The sequence below is a fragment of the Agelaius tricolor genome, unplaced genomic scaffold (genome assembly GCF_023055355.1).
Source record: "Agelaius tricolor isolate 1412-34295 unplaced genomic scaffold, bAgeTri1.0.p SCAF_6, whole genome shotgun sequence".
In the NCBI taxonomy this organism is placed as follows: Eukaryota; Metazoa; Chordata; class Aves; order Passeriformes; family Icteridae; genus Agelaius; species Agelaius tricolor.
In genome coordinates this window covers 11181844-11195929 of record NW_027269266.1, presented here as the reverse complement: position 1 = coordinate 11195929, position 14086 = coordinate 11181844, and the positions used below count along the sequence as shown (strand labels likewise).

Below are 14086 nucleotides of genomic sequence, written 5' to 3'. Positions count from 1 at the left end.
ACACTTAATATAGTACCATAATTTCAAACAGAACTTTCTAAAGACTGAAACAAGACCATCTGTTTTGAAAGAAAAAAAAATTAACATACACTAGATCTCTGAGGAAAGAAAAAAGGAAAGAGTAGGCCTATTATCAATGTTTACTGAGTCCTGCCATTGTGACTACCTCACCCTTCCAATACAGCTTCTTTAGGAGAGACTCTAAGAAGAGAGGTGGGCTAGTGTGGAGCAAGAGTGTGCCAGTTTATTTTAAACCCTGGCCTTTCTTAATACCCCTTGGCAGCAGCTGACTAAAATCAGTTTAGGTATTTTCTTGACTTTTTATTTGCCTCCAGTGGTAGCTTGAAATTTTTCTCAGGTGAAAAAGGCTCTAAACAAGCAACTGCTATTTTTATTATATTTTGCTTCTCTGCACCCCCAAAAAAGAAACCAAACAAAATAGATGGAAACTCTGATCAAGCTTGAAAAATTCCCTGGAAATTGAACCATTATTAGCTACAATTTGAGTTTGACTGTGAAAAATAATTTGTTTCACATAAGAGATACCATCTTTCATGCAAGAATAAGCATTCTTTCAAAGGTAAGAGGCATGTAGTCATGGGGAAGCATGTTTTTTTAGTCAGGCAGGGAATACAACTACAACAGCATCTCCTTCTGTAAAAAACATTTGGGATGAGAGGTCACAAAAGATTCAGGACAATAAAAAGTGGCTACAAAAAGATGCCAAAATATTTTATAAGCCTGACCTCTTAAGTGACGATGAAGAAATCTGTTAAGACAGAGCCATTGGTTTACAAAGGAAAACACAAGCATAAAATATTATCATTTCTACAGGACACAGGACTTCAGTGTGTTTTTAAGATGACTAAGACAAGGAAAGAGAAAGAGCATTAGCTGAAAGAAGGATTGTTAACAGTAAAAAAAAGGTTTTGATTATATACTTGGAGAAATAAAAATTAGTTGCATGCTAAAAGAAAAATGTTATTCAGGGTTTAATGGGGATTTCTAAATAAGTAACATTAGTTGAAAATGCTTATATGCACAGAAGGTCATTGAAAAAAGATAGGAAATTGCAATGCTAAGTGAATAAAACAACCATTTCAGTCTTTTTGTGACAAGTGAGACTTACCACTTCTTTTCTCTTGTCTGATAATATTGTGACATTCTGCATGTAGAAACTGCAAGTGATCAGCTACCATCCTCTGCTGGCATTCATGAGTCACTTTGCCATATGAGCTGGGATTCAAGTACTTCCGACACCGCATTTCTTCATCTTTTAATCTACCTAAAACCTACACAGAAGAGTTTAAACTGCAAGCTGAAGAAATGCTGACAACCTATGTAGCACCAGAATATACAAGAGTGTATGCATGTAGAATGGGAAACAACAGTAAGTAATAAGAGCTACAAAAGAACTTGTGTGGGATGAAAAATTTAATTTGCTCTTCTGAATCAACAATTACTGAACGAACATAATCTAGTCCGAGTACTAAGTAGGCTTGGTCACTACTAGATGTCTACCAGCATTCCATAGTTTTCATCTTGAAATTTCTTGCTCCCTTTAACTTTGTGACTAGTCTTCCCCAATTTCTCTTACCATACTTCTTATTCCTTCCAAGAAAATTTTACCATAATACCTAACAAAAAGAGAACTCCAAGAATCACTTTACTGTTCCAAGTCCATCTGCTTGTATGTAAACATCTGCTCAATAGGTACAGGAGTACATCTGAGCTATTAATAAAAGCTCTTTTTATAACTCAGTGAAGGAAGTAGGCTTAATCATAAGATAAGTCATATGAATACTGCCATAAAAGCACTTACACTGTGAATATTAGTGGGGTCTAGGGAGAAGAGTGCAGCTGCAGACTGCTAGTGATATGCAAAACTGCTTTTGGTTTAGTTAAAGTCTTAGCCTGTCCCTGAATTTCAACACAGGTGTGTAACCATTAGCTTAAAAGCAATTCCACAGCCCTTTTCTCAACTCTTCTATCTTGGTAGTGTAGACAGTATAGGACCAAGAACTGACTCCTAGTGTTGTATTAATCTTTGTTTTCTCAAAATAGGTATAAGAATTACAAGTAATTGACCCACAACATAACTTCATACACCACAAAGCAAAATGAAAGTAAATCCACCTCAGAGTATGTAATTTTTAACAGTGTTTTATAACAACTAAGTTAAGAGTCTTTTTTAACCACATATTGCTAAAACTCTAATGTTACCCTACTCCAAACCGAAAGAAAATAAGGAAGTGAGGAAGTAATACTAATCAACCGGATGTGTTTTATTTTTCTGACTTTTTTCCACTTTTCATGCCATTGAATCATCATTTATTTTGAAATATTTTGATACTGACTGTCCACCCATAGCAAGGTTTGTAGTCCATGTTCAGATTAACCATGTCACTAAAAAGTACCATTTCAATTACATGAAAGCATAACATGAAGAACAACTATGAGAACTGTAGAGAACAACAAGTATCATCAGTAAAATGATTTTAATTATTGCATGTGTATTCAAGAATCTCTTACCTTCTCCATGTACTGTGAGCAATTTGACTCTTGCAATAAGTTCGAAGCTTCTTGTTTATAATACTCCCCTGTTTCATTCAGAAAAGGACACTCAAAAATTTCCTGATAAAACTAGAAGAGAGATTTTTTTTTTAAAGGACAAATAATGTATATACTAGACTGACATTCTAAATTAAAAATACATAATCAGAAATGTGTATCTACCTTTAGGGGGAATTTTTTCTTATACTGTTCAACATGAACAAAGGAGTTAATAACCCCATGGATTACTTTCTGGTTTGGGTCTTCTCCACAGCGATCACTGAAATAGACAAAGAAGTATTTATAAGAATGCAGGTATCTGGTGTAACTCATCTACAGCCAAATGAAATAAAACTGGATGAAAACATGTTCCAGTAAACTCCCCTGCTCAAATTGGCAAAATTAAAGAAGATTCATCTTAAAATAAAAAATGCACTTTTTTCTCTCATATACATTTAAATTGTTGAGATAGTTATTCATAAACATCCAAAAGCATTTAAAGGTCATGAAATTTCCAAGTATTTGCTAAGGATCTTAAGTATTCCAACTGATATACTCTATGTAAGTAGTTTAAAAGCTACAGTAATTTCCATCTCTTATTTGTAGCCTTTATTACATAGACTACCTTCACACTCTTGCCCCTTCCAAAAAATCCATCCTTTTTACCAGCACCACAGCAAGAAGCATGCTGTTTTCTTTTCTGAATATTTACTAATCAACATATAGATTTCAAGTAGAATAAATAACACACCTAGCCCATTATGTCACAATATTTAATCATACATCATCCAGAAAAGGAAAACTTTACATCTTCCAGTCAAGTTCTAAGCTTCAAATGAAGGAACTGAAGTGAAGAAAATGTTGTCTTTAGTTCCATTCAGGTGAAAATAGAAGTAATTAAAATGAGTGTTTTGCATGCTAAAAAGACTAGTGCTCAGTCCTTTGCAAAGACTGGGAAATAACCAGCATTCAAAACAGCACAGACTTCCTCTTAAGACATGAAAAGTTCTTTAAAAATTCCACTTTTCATATGTACTTTACAACTAAGTAAAAAATATTCTCTAACTCCTAAGGTGTTAAATAGGACTAAAATATGATTGACAAAAGTGTATTTACGATTAAGCATCGAAGACAAACATTACCATATACCCATATAGGTAGAGATGAAATGGGAGAACTAATTTTGCTAATGTCATTTATTTTGGTTTGTAATCAGGAAAAACTCCAGAGGATGCCTGTGAGCTGTGGAGGTTTACCAGGACAGCCACACCAGCAGTCATTGTATTATGCACACCAGACCATCCTCATGTATTCACAACTGTTAATCACTGATATTGCTTTCAAACACTACTGCTTTCTCTGTTCTGAAAACCTAAGCTTAGGATAGGTGTAAAGAATTAGCTCTCTTAACAGATAATGAACAGCCACTGTATGGTTTTTGCAGCTTTATCATCCATTACAGATGAACTGAACTGATGGGTTCCAGCAGGGATGGTCTGATTTTTATTATCCATTACAAATGAACTGAACTGATGGGTTCCAGCAGGGATGGTCTGATTTTTTCACACAGGGAACAGGAAGATTTCCTCTGGTTGTGGGAGCCGACAATGGCATAAACCTGGGTTTGGGTACACGGAATGGCATCCTTGCCAACATCTCTCTGCAGGGTCTGGTTTATGATGGCAGAGGCAGCAGCACAGAATCACAGAAGGGAGAAGTCCCACATACCCTGGGCCTGCACCTCCAGCCCAGAGGGGCCCAGGAGCACAGAGAGCTGCAGGGTGCATGCAGCCTGAACACAGAGCTAGGCCATGGAGCACAGGAAGGCACAGAACTAAAAGCTGAGCATATTATACAAATATATAAATGGGGCTCTGGCAAGAGACAGCCCAGCCCAGCTGGCACATGCAGGGCTCTGGACCTGGTACACAAACACAAGCAGCATCACTGGAGGAACAGCTCAAGCCCCAGCTTCCTTCTGCTCAGTTCACAGGCCAGTTCAGACCTTAGCCCATACATGTGTGGGAGGGGAGGGGGAAGTCATGGCCAGACCCAAAGGGGGACTCAAAGGAACATTAGGAAAGAGCTGTATGAGTACAGGAGACATGCTCCATGGAAAAGATGGATGGAAGGAAACAAGCTTTTGAAGCAGAGGTCAGATGGCTCAAAGGTAATAAATGAAAACAAACCCAGCACAGAACAGGCCTTGCCTGCTCTGGCAGCCATTTCAGGTTTTTATTTACACCAATGGCACTCTGCTCCCAGGAATGTGTAGGGCAAATGTCAAAAAAAATTTGACAGAAGTTTTAAGGATGACTTTCACAAAAGCTGTAGTAGTAAGAACAACTGCCACACTAAAATGGAATTGGTGACCCTGCAAAGGTAGAAGTCTATGAAACATTTATTTTCCTTCTTGGCAGCGCTCAGCAAGCAATACAGATGCATAAAGCTACAGAGCAACTGCAACACAGGTTGAAGCAGGGATTTCATAGGATATCTTGGGTACAGGAAAGGAATTTGGATAAAAAGATTAAGTGCTAGAAACACAAATTCCACTAATTCAGGTGGTGACAAGTTATTTTTTTCCGAAAGAAATGGAGAAAGCTACAAAACACATAGACAAGAAAGTTGTGCTGGTTTATATTAACTCCATCTTGTTCCTATCTTCAGGCTCAAGCTAACAGTGGATATTCAACATGCATTGTACAGTGTATTACTACAGCCCCAAAGAAGAACATTTTTAAAGTTTCAGGTACAATAATTAGATATCAAATTCATTAAAAGAAGATTCCATCACTCAAAAGTGCTCTGCTGTGTCAGACCAAGGGTCTTTCAAGGCCTATTACCTACAGAATTCATTGTCAACTAGATGAGACTGTTCCAAACATTTTAAAAAAGAACTTCCAATAGCTTTAATTTCAAACAAATGGTACAGATAATGTATCAGCTTAGACAGGAATAGGTCCAGTTAGTCAGAAAGAGTTAGTTATTGTTAGTAGAGAAGTTAGTTAGTCTCTCAGTTAGTCTGTACTAATCACACTGTCATTTAAGATAGCACTTGAGAAATTTCCAAATTATTTCTGTTTAATAATTTCATAGATTAATTTTCTCACAATTCAAGACCTTGTCAGCTTCCTGTTGTGTTGAAACAAGAATGCTTAAGTTAATATTCAGTTCACCTTGTAGGAGGAGTGCTTGGGCTAGAGGAAGGGGGATGAAAGTCTTTCACTCAGAACTCTGTATTAGGAGTGCAGTCAGACAAGACAGGCTTAAGTGATTTAAGAATTCTCTGCTGTTCAAGGGGGCTAATCCTGTTCCCTTTTGCTCAGTCACAGCCCTCCATCTCTCTTCCTTTGCTTTGGCACCCATCTAATGCTTTGCTGAATTGATTTGTGCCAGCCTGGTGAAACATTAGCCAAGATGGTTTTCTGTCACATTAGCAGTTCAGCTGGGTCACTAAGGAACTAGTGACTAGGTGCTAGGTGAGCACCAAATTCAGCACATGAAAGGTAGAAGAGCACAGCCTGCTCCTTTTTGGTGTCAGTAAACTCTTAGATCAGTTTAGCCATCTTGTTCAGCTGAGCCACAAGCCACTACTTGTATTTCTTTATTTTCATGTATAAAAAGAAAGTTTATTGTCAGTTTTAATGCATAATGTATTGCACAAGCTTATAGCTTCTAAAAAGTTGGTGTGCTCAAGGCTGTAGTCAGAAATCTTCTTAAAAATCCAGTTAAATACACTGATAAAGTAACATTTGAAAGAAGAATTTGTGGCTCTGCTTCCCTATCTTTTCCACTACAGTAAGAAAGCTACTTTTATATGCAATAATTGACTATACTGTTGGTTATCAACTCCACAAACTGTTCTATGCTACACAAACTTCCTGCCTAGAAGTAGTTCAGCTACATTAATTTAATTTTTTAAGCATTGAACCATGCACAAACAACCACTATGAGGAAGGTGTAGAATAGAGGAGTTTTTAAGCATATACATGTATTATCAATTTTATTAAAACTTCTAAGGTATATGATTCCCATGCATATTCTTACATGTCTGTCAGCTGTAACTTATGATATCCACCTTGTTTAATCCCTGAATTACTGAACTCAATACTAAAAGACATTTAGATCACTTGCAGCAGCATCTTTCAAACTGCCTCTTAAAAACTGTATTGACCACAGAAATTACAGCAAAGAAAAGCAACAAGCTTATTGTTACATGCAAAGGCCATCCTCAGAATCCCCATAGGAAGCACTGCATTTCATGACAGCAGGAACAAAAACAGCTACAAGAAATAGTTCTCTCATATGTAATTAATTAAATGATATGCAGATCACAAAGTGGCTAGAAGAAACTTAATATGAATTACTGGATGTATATTTTGAGAAGCAGAACTAAATTAACTTCTCTGAGATCACACAAAAGACTCCCTAATAAAGAATGGGGAAAAATCCGACTTCAACCATTAGAGACAAGGACCAAAGCTTTATTTCAAAGTTTCCAAATAGTTTAGTAACAAATTATTTCAAGTTGTTACAGTCTCAAGATCTAACACCTCCAAAAGCCAGTGACAGCCTTGATCTAAACGCCCTGGGGAGGGCTGCGATCAGCTTCAAGCTAAATACAGACCATTATTTTAAGGGGCATCAGATATCTGTTGAAAAAGGTTTTCACACACATTTCCACTCCCACCCACCAGTGAAGTATATACATTAAGTAAGACAAGTCTCCAGCATCATTGTGCTTGATGTAACAAAGGAGAATGTTCTTCATCATGAATTAGGCAATCTCCATTTAGTAAAAATAGTTGAAGTAAAAATGGATAAAGCACTACTAATCCTGGTTACAAAGGAACCATGATTCAACAAGTGAAAGCAAAGAAATACTTCCTGGCTTCAGAAATGCCATCCAAAAGAGACATCATATCCATTTCTTTGTTGTCAAATATTTTATTCAGGAATGAAAAATACAATTTTTTTTAAACTATTAAAATTAGGTTTTCAATGCCTTATAGATTTTTTTCTGACCAAGTGCATGTTCAAGGAACCTCAATCTGCCAAAAAACCTCAGTTTACTTGCATCAGTCTGATCACCTGAGTAATCACTTTAGAAACCCCAATCATTAGACAACTCCAGAGTATTGTATCCTAAACAGTGGTAGGAGTGCAGAAACTGATGAAACTTCCAACTATGCACAAGATCTGCAGTAGATCCAGAATTTCTGTTTATTCATAAATTAGCTTCTTTAGAAGTTAAATACAATTTTTAAATCAAAGCTTTACAAGTCCCAAGCTCTTTGGCTTTGTTTAGAAGTATTAAAAAAAAAAGATATTCAGAAATAAAATAATAACTTTCCTTCAAACTACAAAAATTAATTATCTTCATTTTATTCAAGTGAAACACCAAAAATGTTAAGTGAAGGTACTGATCTGAAAAATAGAAACCCAGAAGCTTTGTCACTTGCAAGAATTGTTCTGGGTTCCATGCAAACACAGGTTCTCTGGCTTTGGCAAATCTTTGCCCAAGGCCTGGTCCTTAATTTGACTGACAGCACAAAAGCTAAAGGCAGATAGCATCAGGTGGAGAAAAAGGCAAAAGGCATCCTATGGGAGCTGGACATTCATTCCAACTCCTCTCATATCCCTTGATAAGAAGGGTTGCTGAAACAGAAAGGAAAGATCACTGCTCTGTGGTTACAGGGAATTCACTGCCTTTTTCTACACATGAAAGCCACAAATACACAGCTACAACAAGAAAAGCTGATAGACCATCACCATCAGAAGTTACCTTAGAAGAACCAAAACAGTTCTGTCAAAGTCCACAGATTTTCCAAGTAAATCAAAAAGTGCAATAGCCCCACATTATGTTAAAGCAAGAAACAATCAAACACTCACTTTTTTATTTCTCGGAGGAGCATCCGAATAAGGATGGCCTGCAGTGGCTCAATCATTAATTTTCTCCACATATCAAGAGCTAGCTGTCAGGACACAACACAAGTTTACATCAATAAAAAGTACATTTAAAAAAAACCCTAAAAACCACCACACCAAACTCAGAACAGTACCAAAGATGACACAATTCCCATTCAGGATTTTAAAAATCCAGTTGTTATGTAAGCTCTTCTTTCCCTAGTCAGGCAGTATGTGAATGTTGGCTTCCCAGCCTGCATTCTTCCTACACATCTCATAGACCTGATTCATTCCTTGGTTCTACTCCAAGTATTCTCAAATGCATGTAAGGACTCCAAACAAGGAGTTGGTTACAAGGGCAGATTTTGAGACTACACATAAACAAAACACCTTCACAGTAATAGGTAAGTAACATACCTTTCTAACCAAAGGGTCTGAATGTGTACAAACACCAGTATTTCTAACAATGATTGCAAAATAAGCCTCAGCCGACAAAAGGGAATTTCTCTTGGCCAATCTGTCAGAGGTCACAGTCAAAGATACAGAATCCCTTCATCCAACACACAAAGAACACCTCCAAACTAAGATGCTTATATCTTAAGCAAAGTCACTGGCAAGCTAACATTTGGCTTCAAATGGAATTCAAATCAATTCCAGAATTCATCAGTTCTTATGGGTGAAGCCATTGCTCCCAAGATATACCATTTTAAAAAACACAGTTGCAATAGTTCAAATGAGCTTTTGCACTTGAATCAAAGTCAGATTTAAAGCCCAAAAGGGATAATGTGATCCCCTATATACAGAGAATAACTGCACATAGGAGACCTCCAAAAACACCTGCCAGGAAGTAGCAGACTGGGAAAAAATAAAACTGCACAGTTCAGTAAGGACAGAGGGAATACTGCTTCTAAGAAAGCTTTGATACAACTAACAGGTCATTAGATTTAAAAATTAAACTATCCATCAGGTATGTCTTAACTGAAAGCAGGCACATAGCTATCAACTGCCAATTTGACTCTGTGAAATAAATTTCCTTTTTAAAAAGCAGACAAATCAACTTGCTCCAACTGTCACAGCTATTCAGCACCCACGCTGCAATACAGAAAGCAAACCTGACACAACTGCACCATAAGAGGCTAAAGGAGAGGTAAAGGTTTGCTTATAAATCCAAACACAGATCATGTTTTGAAACCAAAGTTGTCTTAGGAGTGATTTTCACTGTCTCATCTTGTGGAGAGTAGCTGGAGAACAGTTAAGACAACAGGAACTCATCCAGTACAGAATGAAAGAAGCCAGCTGAAAGAAGCCAGCTCTGCAGAGACAGAAGAAAAGGAGGGAAAAAAATTGGAAAAGAACTGACACATTTTGTGACTATGAGGTGAAGAGAAACAACCTCAGGTAGATTAATTCTGCAATGTGGTGTCTAGCATGGTCCTTCTGACATATGAGCTACCGGTGGGAAGCAAAGTAAATCACCTATTGGAATTTTCTTGTCAAACTATAGACAGATCAATCCAGCAACTTGATGTATTAGTTCAAGACAGTTTCTCCCACTTGAGAATAGGGACTGATCTTACTTCTCCATCTAGACTGGCAATACTGAACATGGCAGTTTTCTCCATTTTCCAGAACCTATTTCTGGAGGGAAAAAGCCCAGAAAGCACATCTTAAATATCTTCTAGCTCAGGGCTCCCACAGAGCCATTGAAAACTCAGGAGTTTGAAATCAGTGATAGGAACTCAACTCAGAAAAGCAGTGTCCTTCACCATGCATTCATAACATACAGAGAAGAAAAAAGCAAGCACTTGCAAGCACTGGCAGACTATTTTCATTAACTTATCTCATCCTGTATATTTCCTAGTACAATTACTGAACGTCTGGAACACTTGGGGGAAGAAGAACTGTTTGAAGCTGTGCCCACACCTCACACACACAGCTCTGCTCTCATGTACAGACCTACTGTTACACCCCTCAGAAGAACTGAGCAAGAATGGACTTGTTTAAGATTACTGAAAAGCTCCTGAAGTTTTGTTACCACACAAGAGTTGTGTTGAGACCGAAACTTCAGAACAGAGAGTGCAGTTCTGCTTCTAAAAATACTGGGCATTATTTCTGTAACTTCATGCTGAGACTGAAGAGAACTATACATAAAATAAACATGTTTGCCCTTGGGTAGATAAAGGCCAGATCATTTCAGTCATCTAAAATGGCATAAACAGTAATTTCCATTCTAAAGTGATGAACAACAAATAATTTGACTTCTGCTAGAGCCCTTGTACAATCCAAAGAATAAAAGATAGAATCCTACAGGAACCATAATGAAAGAGTGAATGCTTTCAAAACAAAGACTTGACAATCTTGCCAAGTGCCTTGTAGGTCAAGAAATGGAGCAATGAATTCACCAAAACAGTGCTGTAATTTAATACATGAGTGTAGGACTTAAGTCTCCATTACTTTTCAGGACAAAGGAGTGACTGCTATAAACCTAATCCTATACCAGTTGTGAACAGATATTAACTTTACTGCCTTAAGATTCTCAAGAAAAGCTTTTATACTTGATCACATGAAGAAATAAAAGCCTAAAAACTAATATTTCAAGGGCTTCCAAAACCAGAAGTATACTGTTGCTTCAATATGTTTTCTAGATAGTGGTATCACTTAAGAATCTAAAGTTTCTTTGCAAAGTGTTTCTATTATCACATTTTAAACCCAAGTTTTCCAACAGTTTTCGTATTTGCTTCTTTTCCCTGCGAGGTCACTCTTATTTTTCTGCACCAAAACTGTAATCTCATTTTACAAGGGGAACAGTGCTTACATCTACAACATTTCTGTGACATAAAAAAGTGAAAATTCTCAAGGACAATGCTGATCTCATAGCATTCTGAATACTGTTTATAGCCAACTCCACTTTCAGAGATACCTACCTCTCCAATCTCCATCAAAGGTTCATTCATATCCACCCCTCCATAACCATACTGAAGATCAGCTTCAGTCAATTTGTTCTTCTTAATAAACTGTGTGTTGAGGTACCTATAGAAATAAGGATATCCTCATCAAAACAGGCAAAAATAAAAGGCTTTTTAAATTAAGTTCAGAATTATGGAATGTCTTTCACATCACAAAATATATCATCTCCTTAAACCAATGCCATTGCTATTTGTAGAAAAATGTTACAATCCAAATGACACTGAAAGAATTTCCATCACATTAGAACAGTAGTGTTGGTAACAGATCAAACAGGAACCTGAAATACCCCTGTCAGCATTTTCTTGGTGAGCAATATATTTGTGTAAGAATCCAACCTTTCAACATGCACTGCTTATACATACATACATACATACATACATACATGTGTTACTCATACATACATATATGTGCAAAATAACTCCTAAACTCAGTGATTAGTATTAGAGTGCTAATTGTTTATTTTAATGATAGAAAAACATGCCTACTGTTGTATATATTTAAGTTAAAAGTATTTCCTTCTACCTGTACGGTTTATTCTTCTATGTTTCTCCCAGACTGAAATGCAGAAGTACTGCTCATTTTAACAGGGCAAACTTTTGTCTGTTACGATCCCTTGCTCAGGTCATGGTAACTAGCTAACAGTCAGATTACAAATTTTAAAGAGAAGAATTTTCAGAAATTATTTTAAGTAACAGCTATAAAGAAGAAATGCTATAAATGCTATTTTGAAATTCAGTATTCACTACTGTATGCATAGTTTTTATACAGAACACAAAATGGATTCTGTGCAAGACCTGCTAAAACATCCCTCTTGACTCTCAGTATTCCCACATAACAAATATTGTAACATTTTTAAATGGAACCATTCTTTCCTTTCCCAGATAACTGGGAAAAAATTTGAATACATTTCCCAATGACACTTACAATATTTCTTATATTAGAAATGTTTAAATGAAGCAACTGAGATGGTTTCTTAAATTTCTGATCTAACCAGGAGTTTTGAGATGCTCAGTTTCAGACAGTGAGAAGAGCAAGATTACTGAAGCACTTTAAGAGATTCAGGCTTCAGAGGCTGCACCAGATCAGAAATGTCTGAACACTCTTGACATGAAGGCAAAAGCCAAGCAAAGGAGGAAAGGATGAACACACTGTGAAATCCTGTGAACTTGAAAGAATTTAGGACACCACAGAGTCCAAAGAAGGAAGACTTGTCAAAGTGCAGTGATGACAAACTGGAGTTCAGCAGCCACTTTCAGAGCTACTTTCAGACTCTTACAGAGTCCTGTAACCTGTGCTAGCATGGACACCAACCAGGAACTGTAAATGCAGGGCTCTCTAGAAGGCTCCAGGCCTCCATGTCATATAAAACCTGGGAGGACATTAGGAACACCTCAAACACCAGCCTTAAGCAGGCTCCTTGGTGGCATTTTCCCATCTTCTCCCATGTGAACAAAGCCAACAGCTGCCAATCTGCTTTTTCTTGTTACACTTGCTAAGAAGCAAAGTCCTGCACTCCCCTCACTTACTCTGTCTTCCATCAGCACGTACAAAGTAGCATGTACAACTAAAAATTGCTATACCATGATACGCTGGTATTATTATAAATATTTTAAAGACAAAATGGAACAAAGCAAAAGCTGCACCATGTGTGTTTAGTTTTCAGGATTTTATTACGAAAAATTATAGCACTTGGGGTTTGTTGTGGGGTTTTTTTGGTTTTTTTTTAATGACTTAATTTCAATTTACTGGATAAGGAAACTTTCCCAATCACTTGAAATTAAAGTACACAGACTGGATTTTTTTTAAAGTACCTGTGAAACCAGTTGCAGCACAAAGACACTGGTAAGGCCTGTCCAGCAATGGTTTTATCTATTATTTATTTATTTATTATTATTTATTTATCTGAAGAAGTTTCTTTCAGTGTTCCTTATTCCATCAGTTTTGTCACCTTGGTTTAGTCAAGCACATGTGGGATTTTCATTTTCAAACTGAATCCAGATTTGTTTTCCTAGCAAAGTGCACCAAGGAGGATAGGTAAAATAAACAAAACCAAAATAACACTGAAGAAAAGATTCAACTCATTTTCCAATTCCATGATCGATCTCACATTTTAGGAATTTTGCTCAAAAGTGTCTCACATCTGAGTAGTGTTTCAAATATTGACTATCAGGTTAGAAGCAAAGATGCAAGCCTAATTAAATTTTAAGGGAATCTATTTGAAAATAATTTTCAGATTATCACCTGTAGACATTAATCAGTTTTCATTGCTAGAAGAATTATACAAACTAGAAGCTGGGATACAACAGAGTCAACTAAATTATGGTACTTGTTTCAGAGCAGGCATGCAATAAGAAAAGAACTCCAACTGATTCATAAAAAGTAGAATAACCTAAAGCTTTGACTCAAACCATGCTGGTTCAACTGCAAACTGCAGTACAGTGCCATCCTTGCAGAACTCCTAGGATTATGAGCTTATACACTGCAGGGTTGATTAGCACCAACATATTTGGCACTGCAACATCAAGCAGAATATATTAGTAATAAAAGAATTTTAGGAACTGTCTTGGATACTTACCTGTTGAGGCATTATTCCTTTTTGCTCATGTTCTGCTACCATAACTATATTCTCTCCAAAATTAACCTGAGGCATATTCAT

At 36.8% G+C, this 14086-nt stretch overlaps 1 protein-coding gene across 4 annotated transcripts in view; it reads right to left on the bottom strand.

Moving 5' to 3' along the window:
- Nucleotides 1–14086, bottom strand: part of CUL2 (cullin 2) — a 44603-nt gene that overhangs the window by 18960 nt on the left and 11557 nt on the right. For all 4 annotated transcript variants that reach the window (XM_071428655.1, XM_071428653.1, XM_071428652.1 and 1 more), the window contains exons 5-9: nt 11388–11493; nt 8449–8531; nt 2737–2833; nt 2533–2643; nt 1130–1292 (exon numbers count right to left, since the gene is read on the bottom strand). In XM_071428655.1, the coding sequence (XP_071284756.1) occupies nt 1130–1292; nt 2533–2643; nt 2737–2833; nt 8449–8531; nt 11388–11493 (560 nt within the window). The remainder of the gene's footprint in view (nt 1–1129; nt 1293–2532; nt 2644–2736; nt 2834–8448; nt 8532–11387; nt 11494–14086) is intronic.